This window comes from Lygodium microphyllum, chromosome 6 (genome assembly GCF_053477565.2).
Source record: "Lygodium microphyllum isolate KBCC chromosome 6, Lygodium_microphyllum_v1.1.10, whole genome shotgun sequence".
NCBI lineage: Eukaryota > Viridiplantae > Streptophyta > Polypodiopsida > Schizaeales > Lygodiaceae > Lygodium > Lygodium microphyllum.
In genome coordinates, this window is record NC_141140.1 from 104,809,527 (window position 1) to 104,828,553 (window position 19,027).

The 19,027-nt window shown below is 40.9% G+C and overlaps 1 protein-coding gene across 1 annotated transcript in view; it reads left to right on the top strand.

Annotated features, from left to right (window-relative positions):
* Nucleotides 1-19,027, top strand: part of LOC148034898 (uncharacterized) — a 53,231-nt gene that overhangs the window by 22,417 nt on the left and 11,787 nt on the right. The window contains exon 2 of the mRNA XM_087679845.1: nt 8,657-8,783. Within this exon, the coding sequence (XP_087535971.1) occupies nt 8,657-8,783 (127 nt within the window). The remainder of the gene's footprint in view (nt 1-8,656; nt 8,784-19,027) is intronic.

Below are 19,027 nucleotides of genomic sequence, written 5' to 3' on the forward strand. Positions count from 1 at the left end.
TTTAATGCTTTGTTGATTTGTTTTTCAGCAAGTGCCAGGAAATTTTAAATTTATCCAAGGCCTCGTCTTTGCGACGGATTGAATAAACTCATACTTTGTGTGTGGCATCATCAACAAAAGTAATGAAATACTTATTTTCCCCTAGAATAGCCTGGTATCTCACATACATCTGAATGTACCTACTCTAAGGGTGAAGAGTTTAGAGAAAGAGATTTTTAATGTGACATTTGAGCATGCTTACCATAAATACAATGATTACATTGTTCAAAATCAGCATACCTCAAATATGGCAAATAATCTAAGCGAGAAAGCACTTTCATTCTAGTTTGACTTGTGTCCCAACTAGTTATGCCACAAAGAAACAATTGGTTGCTCGGTTATGACGACTACATGGTCACGCACACTAGATATATACAAAGGATACAAACTATTACTTTTAGAGCCCTTGGCACCAATGCAAGAGCTCTTACAAGGTTTCCATTTGCTATCCCCAAAGGTGGTATGGTACCCTTCGTCATCGAGTTGCCTTGTGCTTATCAAGCTCTTCTTGAGTTGAGGTACATGCCTCACATTATGCAAAACAAACACGGAGCCATGCTGAAATTCCCATTTCACATTGCCAATACTTGGCAATTTGATATGCATAATTATCTCCCAAGTGGACAACATTGTGTGCACCACCATTGTAGTTAGAAAACCACTAATGATGTGGTGTGACATGAAAAAATGCACGTGAATTAAGTATCCAAGTGTGCATGTCATGATCAGAATCTGCAATCAATGCATGTGCACTCAAAGAAGAAGCAAGAAGTACATCATTGTCACTGTCATTCTCATGAGTGACTACATTTACCTTCTCTATCTTCACATTTCTTTTCTCTGCAGGTTGGCTGTCCTTTTTCTTAGCCTTGTTGTCTTCAGTGTTTTTTCTTTTGCCTTTCTCTTTCTTCAATTGAAAACAATTCCGTTTGTAGTGCCCTTTCCTGCCACAATGATAACACTCCATATTTTTGCCATGAGACTTGTTGCATGCTCTATTTTCAAAACTGCCCTTTTGCTGAGATTTGCCCCTAGTGTGCAATGCATTAGAATACTTGTTTTCATCAGCAAAGAACTCTCCACATCAGAATATAACAGCTGAGTATTCGAGTTACTCAAAGCTGTCTTGAAAGTATCCCAACTTTTAGGCAAAGTGCGTAGCAAGAAATTAGCCTTGAACTCATCATCAATGTGGAAATCCAAAGCAATCAACTGACTGAAAATTGAGTTGAACTCATTCAAATGTATAGACATGGCTGTACCTTCCTTCATGCGAAGGTCCATCAACTTTTTCAGCCAATAAACCTTGTTGGCTGCACTATTCTGAGCATACAATTCCTCTAGTCTTCACCACATTTCATATGTAGAATTCAGCTTCTCAATGTTCAAGAGCAAGTTGTCTGACATTGAGAACTCTATCGTAGAGTGTGCAAGCTCATCCAAATCATCCCACTCTTCTTGTTCCATACCTGTTGGTCTTATTCCCTTCGCTTTGATGGGCTTCACTTGTTTTTTCTACACCAAGACATTGTAGCACTATTTTTGCCATGTTGCTAAATTGTGTGCACCCTCAAGCTTCGTGATGTGCAAAAGGTTGCTGCTGTTATTGTTTCCAGCCATGACTTGCAGCACTAAGTTGACTCAAAACGTTAGCAAATGCAAGCCCAAATGTCACACAAATGACCACGGTATGCCGCAAGTACCAACCAACAGTGAAAATCAAGAAATTGCAGAAATTTCAGATCTGCAAATTGATTTCCAGAATTAGAGAATGTCTACTACTGCACTTCACTATCAAGTACAGCCAAACTTATAGGCTAATGCACCAATTGCATGTGAAATCCCCAAAATTCTGCTGCAATTTCTGTTCCAAATGCATTCTCGGGCACAAACTTGACGATTGCGGTCAAAAGCCCTAAATTTTCAAGGGCAAATCCGCCCAAATTGCATCATACATGTACCCAAGTGTGTATATTGGGAAATTCTTGTACAATTTGAAGAAATTCTGTAAAGGCCTCAATTTTCTTGGGTCCGTTGTGCACAAATTTCAGTGAAAGTGACAAAATCTCACTAAAATGTGAAAAGCCCCAAGTTTCTTGAGCAAATGTGCACCATATTTGCAATTTTTGAATCAAATTGTCGTGTTTTGCATCAAAATCCCCAAATCTGAGAAAAGCCCCAAATTTTTGGCTCAAAATTTCACACAGTGCTTACTCATGCAAATGCCTCTCAGTGGGCCAAAGGTTTAATTGAGAAAACTTTTGAAATTCTGGAAAATAATGAAAAATTTGTCCCGTTACCTTGATTGGACTGCCGCCTGCAGTCTGTACTATCTGACAGACTGACGCATTCTGACAGATTGTCTAAGTAGCCTAATGGACTGTCTGATGCAGCCTGATGGACTGACGTAGTTTGACGGACTGTCACAATCTGACGTAGCCTGATGGACTATCTAACATAGCCTGACGGATTGATGCTGTCTAACAGACTGTTTGACGCAGCCTGACGGACTGTGTCGATGACTATCTTGACACAGGTTTGACTGTCCTGACGTAGCTCCAGCAACCTAAGCTTTGAGACCAGTTTGTTAGTGGAGTGCGCGAGGATCGAGACGCACGATGCTGTGGTTCGCATAGTGTGAGAGAGTGCGTGCAGAGCACACACAGAGAGAGAGAGAGAGAGAGAGAGAGAGAGAGAGAGAGAGAGAGACACAAGACTTGATGTGGGTACAATCTCCAAGTACCACTTTAGGTTTTTGATAATATATATGTACATGTGTAAGGGTGTGTGTACACCCGAACATTGTAAAAGGCACGGTGACTCTTTATTCCCAATAGGCAAAAGGCCTATGTAGCTCCAATTTGCATGTGGAGGCTCTAGTGAATATGGAAATTTGCCAAGTGTCAAGTTTGGGTTAGTTTTGGGTTGCATGTGAGTGCATCTTTCATTTTAGGCTCTTTTGCTCCATTCTGAGCGGTTTAGGCAGATTTGAGGTTGGATAATTGAGTGGTGGGCTGCGATAGAGTAGCTGAGCCATCAAGCATGGCAAAGAGGCCTAATCTACATCACTTTTTGGGGCTGCAACAGCAAGGTGACTATTGTGCAAGCATCTCTCTTGCGGGAAATTTGGAGAATTTTCTCTAGTTTGCTGGTCATCTCTCTCTCAACAGATCTGAACCTTCTCAGTCTTAATTTGTTGTTTCATATTAACAATAGAAATTAGGGTTTATGAGCTTGTCTCAAGAAGTGTGCCATCACAATAAACCCAGCAATTTGGGCTGAGAAGATTGATCGCTAGGAGCTAGACACTAGCTGGTAGCACCACAAGCTGAAGTATCTGCCACGGAGGGGTATAGATAGTAGTGGGAAGAATGTCCCAACTCCACCGGCAATAATGAGATAGTTCCACTTGAGATAGGTTGAGTGGAACGGCAGTCTCCTATTTATAGATATGTACCCTTCCAAAAGTCATTGGTACTTGCTTCCTAGATACTTTAGTTGTCACCTAGGACAATTAGTACACCTAGCTGAGTCAGGGCTAGGGTTTCTTAGGATAGTCTATACGCTTAGTGCTGCTAGTCCTAGGGTTTTCTATTTAAAATAGAAGGCATTGTGCAACGTCATTAATGATTATCATACTTTGATTCACTTTAGTTGAGTACATGGGTTAATCATCATTTTGTTGTGTGTTTCATTTCTCTTTTTTTCTTGCACTATTGCTCACATACGTATGCCGAACTATTATGCTCCAATGGTGGTTCATATAGTGGCAAACATTCCCTTTCGAACTTACACTTTGTATCAAGTGACTCATAGTATAGTAATCCTCAAAGCATCTCTAATGGTATTCTTGTAGCCCAACAATTCATCGTGTGGGCTTTATCAAAGGCTTTAGAAAAGTCTTAAGTTTGATGATCTATGGTCTTGTGAGACTTGTCACAAATTACTGCACTCTTTTAAACTAATACTTCAATTGACATATGGCTTACACCATGATACTTCAAATTTCCAACAAGGTTTTAATGGGTTGGGAACGTTACAATGTTGGATTTTTCTCCCTTGATCCTACACTCTTAGTTGCTCTATTCCTTTTCATCAATTGTTAGCGGTGGTGGCGGTCCATAGAAACAGGAAACGGCATGAACGGTCCTCCCGACATGCCGAATCGCCGTCCCCGGCACGAAGCCGTTATGACACACGTTCCAAAAGTATGGAACGTTCTCTATCCTGTTTTGGATAGGGAACGCCATGTGGCATCCCAGTTACCTTCGGCCCGCCTGCTACTCTTGCCCACTCGTCAATCCTAGACTTGCACGCTCTTGCCTACCCGTCGAGTCTCGATTGCACTCTCCTGCCCGTCTCTCTCTTGTCTACACCCCCCCTTCCCCCTTCTTTCTCCATCTCCTCCTGCCTCCAACCTCTCTTTTTCCTTCTTCCTTCTCCCTTCTCTTCCTTCTTCTCCTCTTCTCTTGAGTCTTCCTTCTTCTCCAAGTTCCAAGTTCTCAATTCTTCTCCTCTTCTGTTCTTCCTTCTTCCTTCTCTCTTGACTCTTGAGCCTTCTCCCTTCTCAGGAGACTCGAGTTCTCACTTCTCTCGAGCCATTTTTATTTCAATTTTCACCCTGAAATGGCTTCATTTTCCTGCCCTACTCGTCGGGCTGGTAGTCGAGAAAGAAGGTCCGATAATTGGTCATGGTGGGAAAAAGTAAATGCTGACCGCCCATCGAGTGGTGGAGGATCTCGGCCATGGGCTTGCAAGCTTTGTCCATACAAGCTAACTAGTGGAGTAAACAAGGTAATCCATTGAGCCGAGCATTTCTATTTTGAATTTTTATTGATTTTAATTTTTTAAAGTTACTTAAATATTAAAAAATGGAATACCAATTGCCACTTGTTCCGTTTTATGCATAATCAGATCTGAGCTCATCTCCTATATGAGCCCAAGTCACAGGTATAGTTTTGTCCGAAACTTTGTGACACCATTCCCATTAGATGTGTCTAGAGCAGGGTCAATATCAGGAAGTGCTACCTCCACACCTACTGCAGGCATTGCATCGGCCATGGCATCAACGCCACATGTTGCACGTAGATAGAGCACACTTGATACTAGTTGGGATCCCAAGAAGAAGGAAGAGGTGAATACATGAGTGGCACATTTTTTTAATCATGACCACATTCAATTTCGTGCAACCAGGTCAGAGTATTTTAAATTGATGTGCAAGAAGATTGGTGAGTATGGCCCTTCGTATATACCTCCATCATCAGAGACGTTAACGCATCACTTTGCTCGACAAGAAAAAGCGTCTTGTTGAGCAAGCAACAGTGACTAGAGAGAACCTGTGGGCTAAAAATGGAGTTTCCTTGATTGTTGATGGTTGGAGTGATACATGCAAGCGATTCATTCATGGTATGGTTGCTTATTCTCGTGGGGAAATATATTTCATATCTTCACATGATACATCGGGGATAGGAAAGTAAGCAGATGTACTTGCAGCAGAGTGGATGACAGTAATCGAGCTTATTGGCCCAGAACATGTGGGATTTGTTGCAGACGGAGAGTCCGCAAATAGGGCAACATGTGCTATTATCCAGGGCGCATATCACAGTTTCATATTGTATGGCTCATTGCTTGAACAACCTACTAAAGGATATTGGTAACCTGTCATGGATTGCATCCGTCATAGACCAAGGAGCTCAAATGATTAGCTTTGTTCTGAATTACCAGTTTCTTCGCTATCAGTTCTCTTTGCGGTCGAAGAAGGCGCTTTTAAAATACTTTGATACCAGATTTGCCTTTAACTTCTCGATGCTAGGAAGATTAAGAGAATGCAGTGTACGTTGGGGCAGTTATTTCTTAGTGATGAGTTCACCTCATCAACATTGGCAGATACTCCTACATGTATCTTATGCTTGGAGAAAGCAAATAACTCTACTTTTTGGGATGATGTAAAGTGGATAGATGCTATGGTATCACCTATTGTGCACTATTAAGGGTTATGGATGTTAGCAGAGTATTTGTCAGCTCATGTGTGAGTTTGAGCTTGATCTGGGCTGGGCATTTTTATTAGGTATTTTAGGTATTTTTCTGGTGTGGCATTTTATGCCAGTGGAGCATTTTTATGCACCAGTCGGCCAGCATTAATGCTGTCCGACCAGTATTATTGCTCCCCACTTTTTCAGCCTATTTATACTCAGTGCTCCTCAGTCAGTATCATCATCATCATCATCATCATCTTCACCATCTGCAGACTCTGTGGAGAGAGGAGCCAGAGCCAGTGCCAGTGCCAGTGCTCACGCAGCCAGTGACTCACTGTTGTATGCGATTGTCTCGTATTCAGATATATGGATTCCATTTCCCGTGCATACATCTGAGTTCTCATCTGTATCGTGTTCTTTCTTTCTTTTCTTTTTGTCTCGTGTTTCAGCAGTTTATTTCAGCACATGTTTATGCTTCCACCGTTGCTCCACTTCTGACAATGGATGCTATGCAGCCTTGCATTGGCAAGGTATATGAGGCTATGGATAGGTTGAATGAAAAGTTGCAGGAGTTGGCACCAAATGATGAGGCATATGAGGAGATACACCATTTAGTTGTGGTGAGGTGGAACTCCTATAGCTCACCCATGCATGCAGCTGCATTTGTTGTGGTCTTGAGTTCAAAGGCAAGGGTCAAGAGAATGATACTAAGGTTATGGATGCATGGAGACTTATATTGTCTCGTCTAGTGCCTGATCATGGCACTAGACGAAAGATTAGAGGGCAACTTTCATGTTATAAAATCTTTCGGGGTTTTTTTGGTTGTGGGGATGCACATGAGGATCATTGTAATATTGGGGCAACTTTGTGGTGGGAGGACTATGGTTCGGATGGTCTTGAGTTGTAGCAACTAGCCATCCGTATTTTGAGTCAGTCAGTTAGCTCCTCTTGTTTGGAGCAATTGTGGAGTACATACGCTCACATTGCTTCAAAGAAGAGGAACCGTCTTGGTGTGGAGAGGGCTAACGATCTAGTATTTGTTAGTGCTAATTTGAGGATGTTATGTAACAGTATGACAATAAAGCCCGATCCATTCACAGAGTGGGAGATGTAGTAAGAAGAGGAGACACATGCTGATGTTGAGGGAAATGCAACTGTTCATGGTACACATGATGATGAGGCTAGCACTTTAAGAGTAGCTAGAGTAGCCTTGGATCATGATGATGATCTTTGATTTAGTTTACTTATCATGAGTCTCATGATACATGACACATGTACATTGTATATGATATTATGATCATTGATGACAGTGTGACACTTGGGCTGTTGTGCCATGCCGACATTATATTTGTACTTGCAGTCTTGCAGTTGCCCTTTGGGCTATTTTGGCATGCCACATTTTGCTTCAGTCTAGAGATTAGACTTTATATTTGTAGTCTTTTTTGGGGCAATGAGTATGTTCTTTCAAAGATTAGACTTCATATTTGTAATATTTTAAGTTTTTTGGCAATGGGACCATGGGCATGTTCTTTCAGCTTAGACTTTAAAGTTTAGTTCATTGTTCATTGTTTTATCATTTATGGCATATGTATTATGCATTTTATAATTGAATAGCTTACCTCTTGAGCCTTGTAAGTTGTAATTCAATTTCTAATGAGTAGTTTTAGAATGATGCATGATATCTTAAAGTTAAAACTTAAAATGATTTGTCCTTGTGGATTATATACCTTGGTTTTAACACTCTAGAGTCCACATGGATTATAAGTGAAATATTTTTTTTTCATGAATTTTAAATTTTTAAATGCCGTTCCCGTTCCCCTGTCCCCGTTCCCTAGGTTTGGCATCCCTGTACCCATTCCCCGTTCTTGTTCCCCATTTCATGTTTCTATGTGCTAGCCATTGTATTTGAAAGCTTTCATTACAAATTCACTAGAGTTATTTGGATTGCACCCCCAGGTTATTAAGGAATGTATTCAGATCTAGTAGATTTTCCATCTTTTGTCAATCTTGTGTTTGGTAGCATTTTCTTGTTCTTGATTTATCAAGAGAACTTATTCAAACTTTTTAAGCACCAAGGAATGCCTTTCTGAGATTCTAAACAAGTAAAGTTCTGCCTTTGTCGCCCTTGAACTTAATGGGTATGTGATGTGAAGTTCTGAAGGCTGAGAGCCACAGAGAAGAGAATGTAATGTCCATGTATTGTGGAATTGGTTTGTTGGGTCTACTTAGGCATCTGATATTTTGGGAAGAGGTCTTTGTTAGTTCTCTAAAATTGCAAATTAGGTGAGTTTTTATGAGGCATATTTTGCAATTAGCTTTTAAATTTTATTTTTGAAAAAGTAAAATCTGGTCCAACACATTCTTTTGTGAATATCTTTGTATAACATGCGAAGGTGCATTCCTTCCTATAAAGTGCACCCCCTTTCTGTAGGGGGCCTTCAGTTTTTCGTTTGGTATTGCTGCCATAATGTGAGTTGTCAATGTGGAACTATATAATCCTCTCCTTGCATTTAAGTTTTCTGAAGGTGCACTATTCAGCAACTTAGTCATAGCCAAGGGCCCGTTATGTACAGAGCACTCCTGCTTTCTTGAATCAAACATGTGTATCTAAATGATTTAATGTATTCTCTATTTTCTGGCAGCTTGGATACCTTGAAGGAGAGATGCCGTCTACTAAAAGGGCATGCTAAGTCTTTTTCCACCAAGGAGTCCTACTACAAGCATAGACTTGAAAAAGAATCCAGCAACCTCCAAAAAGCCGAAGCTGAGGTGGGCTTTCTTTCCACATCATGTTTTAATGATTTGTTTTCTTGCAGTTGAGTTGGTTTAAGTCAACCTAAGCTCTTTCTTGTCGCATATGCGATTTTCTTTTTTTTCCCATGAAAAAATAATTTCTGTTAGAAGCCCTTAGTGATAAGTATCAGTAAGGTGACAAAGAGGTTATGAAATCCAAGTACATGCTATGAACATAAGCACAAGGATCGGCATCTCTAAGTTGTCTGTCCAAAGGAGAAGGTCTGGTTCAAAAGCTCATAAAATGTCCAGGTTGGCGGTCTATAATGCCAAATTGTATGAGAAAACCAGAAATGAAAGAGTGCACCAGAATCTCAAATATGGAGTAAGGCCTCTCACCTCCTCATCACCTGCTTAGAATTGACTTGCTTGATTCTCCCTCATTTGCATCTGAGAGGTTGAATAGTCTTTGTCTACATATGTGTGGACTCTCAGAACTAGAGTTCACAGATCTTTGTCCAGATATGTGAACTCTCAGAAGTGTGCTGCTGGTCTTGACTCACGGCATCTCATTGTCGAGATATTCCAAGCAATAATACTAGCACCCATTTGTGATAGTGTCCTGCTTGAACCTCACTTCATGACCAAGATCAGTTATGGCAGCAACTGATAAGAGATTTCTCCTGATTTCGGGAACAAACAACACATTTGAAAGCTTTTTGACTTCACCATTTGCAGCAATAAAAGAAATAGTACCTGTGCCCGCAGCAGGGCATTTAGCATCATTTCCAACCGTCACAGTGATGGATTCTTGTAGAGGCTGCATAGAACTGTATAGACCTTTCTTGTTGGTCATGTGACGGGAGGCCCCACTATCCAACACCCATGAGTCAGTGGTAGATTCTTCTTGCGCCGAGGAGCACACTTCCTCAATGGTCGCCATGAATAATTCCAACTCCGCTTCAGTCGTATTGGCTCCCTTGAGAGTCTTTCAAATTGACAAGCAGCTCCCATCATTGCAACCAAATTTACTGCTCCCATTATTTTTCCTTGTCTGCTCTAGAATACAAATCTGAGAGCTGTTATTCAAACCTTCTCAGCTTTGGGATATTCTCAAATGTTCTGTTGCCCCCCTCAAATCACACCACATCTTGAGCATGTCATTAGAGTTCTGTCATATCCAAGTCAAGTGTCTAGTGCCAGCAACGCTATGTCACTGCTGGGAATGTCCTTCATCTAAATTCTTTTGCCCAATCTAGTTGCAGCCCAGATTGCTGTTGCCTACTGCCAGGGGAAGTGCCCAGCTGCTGTCGACTGCATCTGTAGGCATCATAAATGCTGTCGCTTGCATCACCAGGGTCGTCTGCAGCAGTTGGCAGCCTCCTAAATGTCTCCACAGTAGAAAAATCAGACCAGCAGCTTTCTCTCTCTCTCCCATAGCCTCCAAACTCATTGAATGGCTGAGACCCAGCCTCCCAAAACGTTTTGTCAGTTTGCATGGGCATTTTTGCTGAGTGGCAGCCTTCTAAACCCATTTTGCAGCATTATCCAACCATTAAATTAATTTCAACCCTTTTGACCCTGCCCAAAGTTAAATGTGCCCATTGATAATTAAATTGGCTAGGCCATTTGCAACTTGGAGTGGTCTTCAGCCTCTATTGACTCTTAGATGGACATTAATTAATTAATTAATGCTAGTCCATGGTGTCACCACTGATACTTATTGGCCAAACAATATCCTTGGGGTCCTTGGTTTGTTATCATGAAATAACTGCCATGTGCATCACATGTGCTAAACAACCTTGCACATTTGATTAACTTCTTAATAATATGCTATCGGCAAGATTAAAGCACCTTAAAATTTCACATTTTGATAAGACTAAAGCATCTCAAAATTTAATGTCCTCATGACAGGATATGCAAGTTCAAGTTGAATTGCCACACACTAGGCAACTCATATAAGTATTATGCGTATTCTAAGAGTTGATACTTAGTTCCATTTTTGAAATCTTCCCTTAAAGCTTGAGAGCAGACTCGTTGAGCCAGAGCATGTTAGGTTCCACCAAAGCAGGGGATATGGTAGCTTTGTGGCAAACTATGGTAATGATTTGTGGCTATTGGTGAGCCAAAGGGGCCTATGATTGGGCACACATGTGCTTTTTAACTTTAAGCCTATTAACATCAATGTAGGATATTTGAACTTGTGGGAGGGAAGAGTTGTGTCTAGGTTTATGGGTTTCAAACTTAAGACTAAAAGATGTCAGCAATGTTTCAAAATGTGGCTGTTTGGATTTTGCAATTATAGCAGCCCAGAAAGCTTCAGCTCGGGAAGCATGCCGATGATCATTTCTTAGGCAGGCTATTTTGATTCATTTTTTTGTCCTATCATATAGGTAGGACACAGGCATCACATGCTCCTTATCTAGACAAAGTCATTGACTTTGATCCAGATGAAGACTTCAATTGCTTAGACGTCGGTACAACATTGGCTTTTTAGGCTTAAGGTGTTGGTATAACATTGGTCTTTTCATTTGATACATTTTGAACATTTTTGTTTTTCCATTTTCAGAAACTAAGTTCAAAGTTTGATTAGACTTGTCAAGTGTTAGGGTGTGTAATCACCTCTATCCCCTAGTGACTTTTCTTTTAGTCTAGGCCTTTTACTATGCAACTGGGGTTGTACTTCTTTCACTCCCTGTCTTCCATAAGTTTCCAACAAACCACTTGTAATCATTTCATTTATATGATGTCATATATTGCTCTTACATATAGAGATTTTATTTTGTGTTTTTGTTGACTTGTTTTTTCATTCAATGCTTTTTACCGATTTGCCTTCTTTTACTTAAACTTCACTAAATTTCTTTCATTTCCACATTCAAGTAACTATTGTCCACATGATATTTTTAACTCTTTATTTACCTCTCTATATATGGTAGGACCATGGCCAGTCCTTGGATCTTGTTCTCTACTCACAAATTTCAACATTCTTTAGCATCATAAGCCATAAAATTAGGGATACTAACTATGATAAACTTTATTAATGGTTTATTAACAATTTAGTTTGGGTGATGTGCTTGGGGAAGAAAATGCAGGCCGTGCATCTACCATGCAACCTACCATAGGCTTTCTACTTTGACATTACTAGCAAATTCTTACAGTTTTCTTGCTTAAGTCTTGTACCCATAACTACAAGAGAAGAAATTTTTTGTTTACAAAGAAAAGGTCCTTGAGAAGGAAGAGGATATGAAAGCTAGCTCTTGAAAGCTAGCGTTGTACTTTTCTATCTTATAAAATAGTATGAATTCTAAGGATTCATTGTCATTTTTTGCGTTTATTCATTGAAGTTGTCGTTGAAAAAACCAATTGAATAGCTCCTCAAGAGCATTGTGAGGGTGGAGCGCGATCATCTCCAGCAAGCAATGTGGATTGACGCCTATTACTTGGAGATCCCGACGGTAGAGCTACAGCAGCCTTGTAATTAGGTCAAATGGTAATAATGTACATAATAAATGGCCAATGAACTCCTCTATGTCCTAGAAAGTTATTGACTTGTTAACATAATTGAAATGTACATATCTTTGCATCCAATGGGAGTTGGGAGAAAGTGCTGCTAGTGATGAGGATAATGTACATAGACTAGGACTGATATTTAGTCTCAGAGTGTTAGTTACATGATCTCTTACCCTCTTGTTGTTCTTTGAGGTGTTTCTCTCTTTCCTTTCTTTCTCTTGATGCCATAGACTCTCATCTCTAAGAACTTGTAGATAGCTCTTCCTTATCTACTCTTCAACTCACTATGATTATGCTTTGTCATAGTATTAGAGCTACCAATATTTTAATGGAGCAAAAATGGATAGCACTTCATTTGCTTCCATGGACTTAGGGCAAGTGGAAGAACTAAAATGTTTGAGATGCTTCCAAATGATCTTAAGCTTAAAAAAGTTACACTTCACATTAAACCTTAAATAAATCATTTATACACCACAAAAACTTAAACTTAAATGCTAAAAAATATTCTATGTCTCATAAGCGAACTTCCATAGTTTGGTTGCTTCCTCATCTATAAACAGATGGTATGCTCAGTCACTTAGCATTTCGACTCATTCATTTGTCCCAGCCCCTAGGACCATTAATTGGGTATTAAGTGTCAGTGGTGACACTAGGGACTAGGCATTAATTAATGGATTAATGCTTGTCCAAGGGTCAATTAATGCATGAGACCACTTTGGGTTGCAAATGGCCTAGCCAATTAATTTTTGGATGGGCAAGGTCAATTTTTTGGGCATGGATTAAGGGCTGAATTAATTTTCAGAATTAATTAATTATGAAAATTAATTAAATGACTGGAAATTGCTGAAAATGGATTGAGAAAGCTGCCACTTGGCAAAACTTTCCCATGCAAGTGGGGGAAAGGCTAAATAGGGCTGAAGGGAGAGGGAAATCTCGTTTTTTAATTTTGGAGCTGTTGGGAAGAGGTGTTGGACTGTTGTTGCCAACTTTTGGGGCCATTTCCTAGCCATTGGAGACCATTTTGGTGATGGAGATTGCATATTCTTGACCTTGGGAAGCTGGCAATTGGTGCTGATGCACTTTCTCCTGAAGATCACAGTCTTTGATGCTCCTATTGTTGTTGGTGCATCCGTTTGGGGCTGGTATAACATGGCAGCAGTTGATTTTGATCAGTTCCTTGCGGCAAATCTCAGAATTCTCTCTCTCTACAGCATTCTCTCATCTCCTTCAGCCTATGCTCAACCATTCTCAGCAATTCTTAGCCATTTGGAGGAGATTTCAGCCATTTTTGGTGGACTGATCTGTAATTTCTGCAGTAAACCCTAATTTATAGCAAAAATTAGGGTTTAGCAGCCACCTTGGGATCCGTGCCAGAGATTGAAGGTTCAAGGGATTGAAATCAGCAGCTGATAATTGAAGATTATTAAGGGATTTCAGGAGCCAGCCCATCCCGAATGGATTTGGGGCAGCATTTGGCCAGTCAAGGGTCAAATTGGAGAAGAAGTCCTGGGTGAAACAAGGGGCAAATGACCTAAAAGGCTTGCTGGACATTTATGACAGCAAGAGCAATTGGTTAGCAGGAGGAGATTGTAGAATCTCAAGTTGTACTTCTTCCAATTGAATGAAAGCTAAAGAAATACCGCAAGGGGTGCCAATTTTGGAACAAAGGGTACATACTGTCCAAGAATGTTATGGTAAAGTGTGTATTTCATTTTATGTGCATTTATTTATTGCTGTAATTAACTCTTAAATCAGGTTATCACCACCCATTCCAAGAAGGAAGGCTGGTTTTATGGTTCCATTGTCGGGATACATCAAATCTCTTGATTTGGTGGGCCCGAGGCACTTGATTGCAAGCCAAAGCTTTGTGCTAGTGTTGATCTTTGTGCTCAGCTGAGAAATTACAGCAAGATGTCTTCATACAATGGGATGCAATCAAGCGGCAATGGTGCCTCTCATGATGCACATTCACATGGGGAAGAAGGAAATGCAATGGCTGATCTTGGACAAGGCACGAATCATGGACAGCATGCTGAAAATGTGACTGAAGGCTAAGATGTTGGACCCTCAATGCAGAAAGAGGATGATGATTAACAAGGGGAAATGGAATTCGATGATGCATTCAAGAATCGAATGAGGGCAGCAGCCAATATCTTTGCTGAATTGGCAAAAGATCCTCAGTTCACCCGTTTTTGAACACTCCTACGAAGGACAACAAGGGCAAGAAGAGAAAATCCTCTTCTAGAACTTCGTCACAGCAAGATGCATTGAAGAACAAGCCCAAGCCTTCTCAAGATGCTCCTAAAGATGCTCATGGTGAAAAGCAGTTGGTGCCAGTTGGGTAAGAAATGCAAATGCAAGTTCATGATGTAAATGCTAATCCTATGGTTTTTGGACAGCAAGGTTTGCATCAGAATTTGGGGCAGCCAGCTTACTTTGGTGGTAGCACAATTTTTCATGCTATGGTGAGTGAGCGACCGAATGTGAGAATGTATGGTACACCTCCCCATAACTTTCATCAACCAATGCATGGCTTGCTTAACCCAATGTACTCGGGTATGGCTCGTGGAATGCATAATCCGATGTATGGTGGCATCGGTATGATGCCTAGTGTGCAAAATCACGCATATGGGCAAGCATCGGTACCCTGTCATGCTTTTGGGGCTCAAGGAATGATTGCTGGTCATGCAAATGCTCCGTTTAATGTTGGCTATCATGGAAATTGCCTCTACACTAGCGGATACACTATGCCTTTTATGTGAGCTTGTTGAGGCCTTTTTATGTTGATGTGCCTAAGGATGTATCTGCTAAAATTCAATCCAATGTAGAGGAGCTGAATGAGATATTGGTATCCGAGCAGATTTTGGTACATAAAGAGAAAATGCCAAAGGTAAAGCTTCCATAAGCTATTTGGTGAAGTTTCAAAGTTATTCACCAATGGATGCAAAATGGATGGAAGAGAATGACTTGGCAGACCATCCTTAGTTGTTGCAACTTTATCTCGATGCCTTTTAGTTAGGGCCAACTTTGGATCGGGCTTACTCAAGTTCGGAGCATTGCTTGATGCTCAAGGGGGAGGTAGCACTTCCACTCCACCGGTTTTGGACAGCTCTCGTATGTAGTGGATCTCAGATGTATTCAGCATGCATCCAAGGTACTGTGCTGACAGTATGTCTACCATGAGGTCTCTACTCGATGTACTAGTCACAGTGAGATACATGTATATGAGTATGGTTGTCACTGCAGCTCTGAGACTATACTTATGCATGAGTTTTTCGACCAGTTTGGCATGAGTTTCTAGACGAGTTTGGCATGAGTTTTTGCCTCAGTTTTGAGATCAATTTTTGATTAGTGTCAGCTCAGTTTTTGATCAGTTTGAGAACCATTTATGATTACTTTAGGATCAGTTTCGCATCAGCTTTTGCATCAGTTTCTAATCAGTTTTTTTTTACCATGAGCTTGTGATCAATTTGGAGTCACATTCGTAGCCATTTGTGATCAGTTCTCATATCAGTCCATGATCAGTTTATGATCAGGTCATGCTCCATTTTTAATAGTTTGCAGCTGATTCCATGGACAGCCGCATGTAAACTAATGTCATTAACAATTCAGCCATAGTTTGGGCTCGGTTTATGCTTTACTATGGTTGTGTAGTTAGCATTGTTTAGAAACAAGAGTTTGGGATGCATCCAATGAGTTTCTGGTAACAGTTCTGGACTATTGTTGAGCTTTATGCTGGCTGGAAATTTTCAGCAAATGGTGGGCATATGAGATAGTTAGTCAGCAGTGGCCAATGTTGTGTTGACTATGATGCCTTGTGAGAATTCCAATGCAGTATTGTTTGCTTTGACACATTAGAGTGCAATCGAGGACGATTGCAAGGATTTCAAGGGGGTGGTTTGTCACGTGGACGTTAAAATTTGATGCTTTGCTTATGTTTAATTGACATTTGATTAAAGGATTAATCATATGTGCAATTAAAAGATGCATATGTGAGGTGCAAGCTACTTTTTCACAGTTGAAGGCCGAAGGACCTTGTGAAAAAGATGGGTGTCAAAGGCAAAAGTTGTAACAAGTTACACTTGTTAGATTCTAAGTGAATTTTGGTGTCAGTTTGCCCCTAGGACCATTAATTGGGCATTAAGTGTCAGTGGTGACACTAGGGACTAGGCATTAATTAATGGATTAATGCTTGTCCAAGGATCAATTAATGCATGGGACCACTTTGGGTTGCAAATGGCCTAGCCAATTAATTTTTGGAGGGGAAGGTCAATTTTTTGGGCATGGATTAAGGGCTGAATTAATTTTCAGAATTAATTAATTCTGAAAATTAATTAAATGACTGGAAATTGCTGAAAATGGATTAAGAAAGCTGCCACTTGGCAAAACTTTCCCATGCAAGTGGGGGAAAGGCTAAATAGGGATGAAGGGAGAGGGAAATCTCGTTTTTTAATTTTGGAGTTGTTGGGAAGAGGTGTTGGACTGATGCTGCCAACTTTTGGGGTCATTTCCCAGGCATTGGAGACCATTTTGGTGATGGAGATTAGATATTCTTGACCTTGGGAAGCTGGCAATTGCTGCTGATGCAATTGGGAAGATCATAGTCTCTGATGCTCCTATTGTTGTTGGTGGATCCGTTTGGGGTTGGTACAGCAGGGCAGCAGCTGATTTTGATCAGTTCTTCGCGACAAATCTCAGAGTTCTCTCTCTCTACAGCATTCTCTCATCTTCTTCAGTCTATGCTCAGCCATTCACAGCAATTCTTAGCCATTTGGAGGAGATTTCAGCCATTTTAGGTGGGCTGATCTGTAATTTCTGCAGTAAACCCTAATTTAGAGCAGAAATTAGGGTTTAGCAGCCACCTTGGGATCCGTGCCGGAGATTGAAGGCTTAAGGGACTGAAATGAGCAGCTGATAATTGAAGATTATCAAGGAATTTCAGGAGCTAGCCCATCCCGAATTGATTTGGGGCAGCATTTGGCCAGCCAAGGGTCAAATTGGAGAAGAAGTCCTTGGTGAAACAAGGGGCAAATGACCTAAAAGGCTTGCTGGACATTTATGACAGCAAGAGCAATTGGTTAGCAGGAGGAGATTGAAGAATCTCAAGTTGTACTCCTTCCAATTGAATGAAGGCCATAGTTACCTGGAACGGGGAACAGGAACGGGAGCGGGACCCCCTAGAACGGGGGGAACGTCCAAGGTGGGGGAACGGGAACGGGGGGGAACGGCACATATCTTAAGTGCCCCAAATATGCCCTACATGACCAAGTTGCCCCAAAGAATGTCCCTCTAATTGCCCCAATTTCCCTCAAGGCTCCAAATTGACCCAAATGTCCCAAAATTGACTCGATTACCCCCACAGCTCCAAATTGCTCATGAATTGCCCCAATTATTCTAGTTTCCCTTGAAATTAGACAATATAAATGGATGATTACCTTGGAATTGAGAATAGGCTGAAATTGATTGTGATTTGCAAGAGTTCATAATACATCAAATTTGAGCTTTGCAGGGACTCCTAATTGGCTTGTGGGTTGTCTTGACACTTTGAATATTCAAAAGAGAGAGAGAGAGAGAGAGAGAGATTAGTGTGTGCACATTAGGCAATGGAGATAGGTGAACATGTAGTAGGAGTGTGATATAAGCAAAAAGAAAAAACATGGAAAAATGTAAATTTTTGGTCAACAGGCTTGGAATGGCCGTTCCAAACAAGGAACGGCAGGGAATGTTCCCTGGCCGTTTCACCTCCTCCAAGGATCTGGAACGCGTTAAACCGTTCTTATAGGCCGGAACGGCCGTTCCGTGTTTCTATGATAAAAGCTAAAGAAATACCGCAAGGGGTGCCAATTTTGGGGCCAAAGGGTGCCTACTGTCCAAGAATGGTATGGTAAAGTGTGTATTTCATTTTATGTGCATTTATTTATCGCTGTAATTAACTCTTAAATCAGGTTATCACCACCCATTCCAAGAAGGAAGGCTGATTTCATGGTTCCATTGCCGGGATACATCAAATCTCTTGATTTGGTGGGCTCGAGGCACCTGATTGCAAGCCAAAGCTTTGTGCTAGTGTTGATCTTTGTGCTCAGCTGAGAAATTACAGCAAGATGTCTTCATACAGTGGGATGCAATCAAGCAATAATGGTGCCTCTCATGCTGCACATTCAAATGGGGAAAAAGGAAATGCAATTCTTGATCTTGGACAAGGCACGAATCATGGACAATATGCTGAAAATGTGGCTGAAGGCCAAGATGTTGGACCCTCAATGCAGAAAGAGGATGATGATCAAGAAAGGGAAATGGAATTCAATGATGCATTCAAGAATCGAATGAGGGCAGTAGCCAGTATCTTTGTTGAATTGGCAAAAGATCCTCAGTTCACTCGGTTTTTGAACACTCCTACGAAGGACAACAAGGGCAAGAAGAGAAAATCCTCTTTTAGTACTTCGGGACAGCAAGATACATTGAAGAACAAGCCCAATCCTTCTCAAGATGCTCCTAAAGATGCTCATGGTGAAAAGCACTTGGTGCGAGTTGGGTAAGAAATGCAAATGCAAGTTCATGATGTAAATGCTAATCCTATGGTTTTTGGACGGTAAGGTTTGCATCAGAATTTGGGGCAGCCAGCTTACTTTGGTGGTAGCACAAATTTTCATGCTATGGTGGGTGAGCAACCGAATGTGGAAATGTATGGCACACCTCCCCATAACTTTCATCAACCAATGCATGGCTTGCTTAACCCAATGTACTCGGGTATGGCTCATGGAATGCATAAT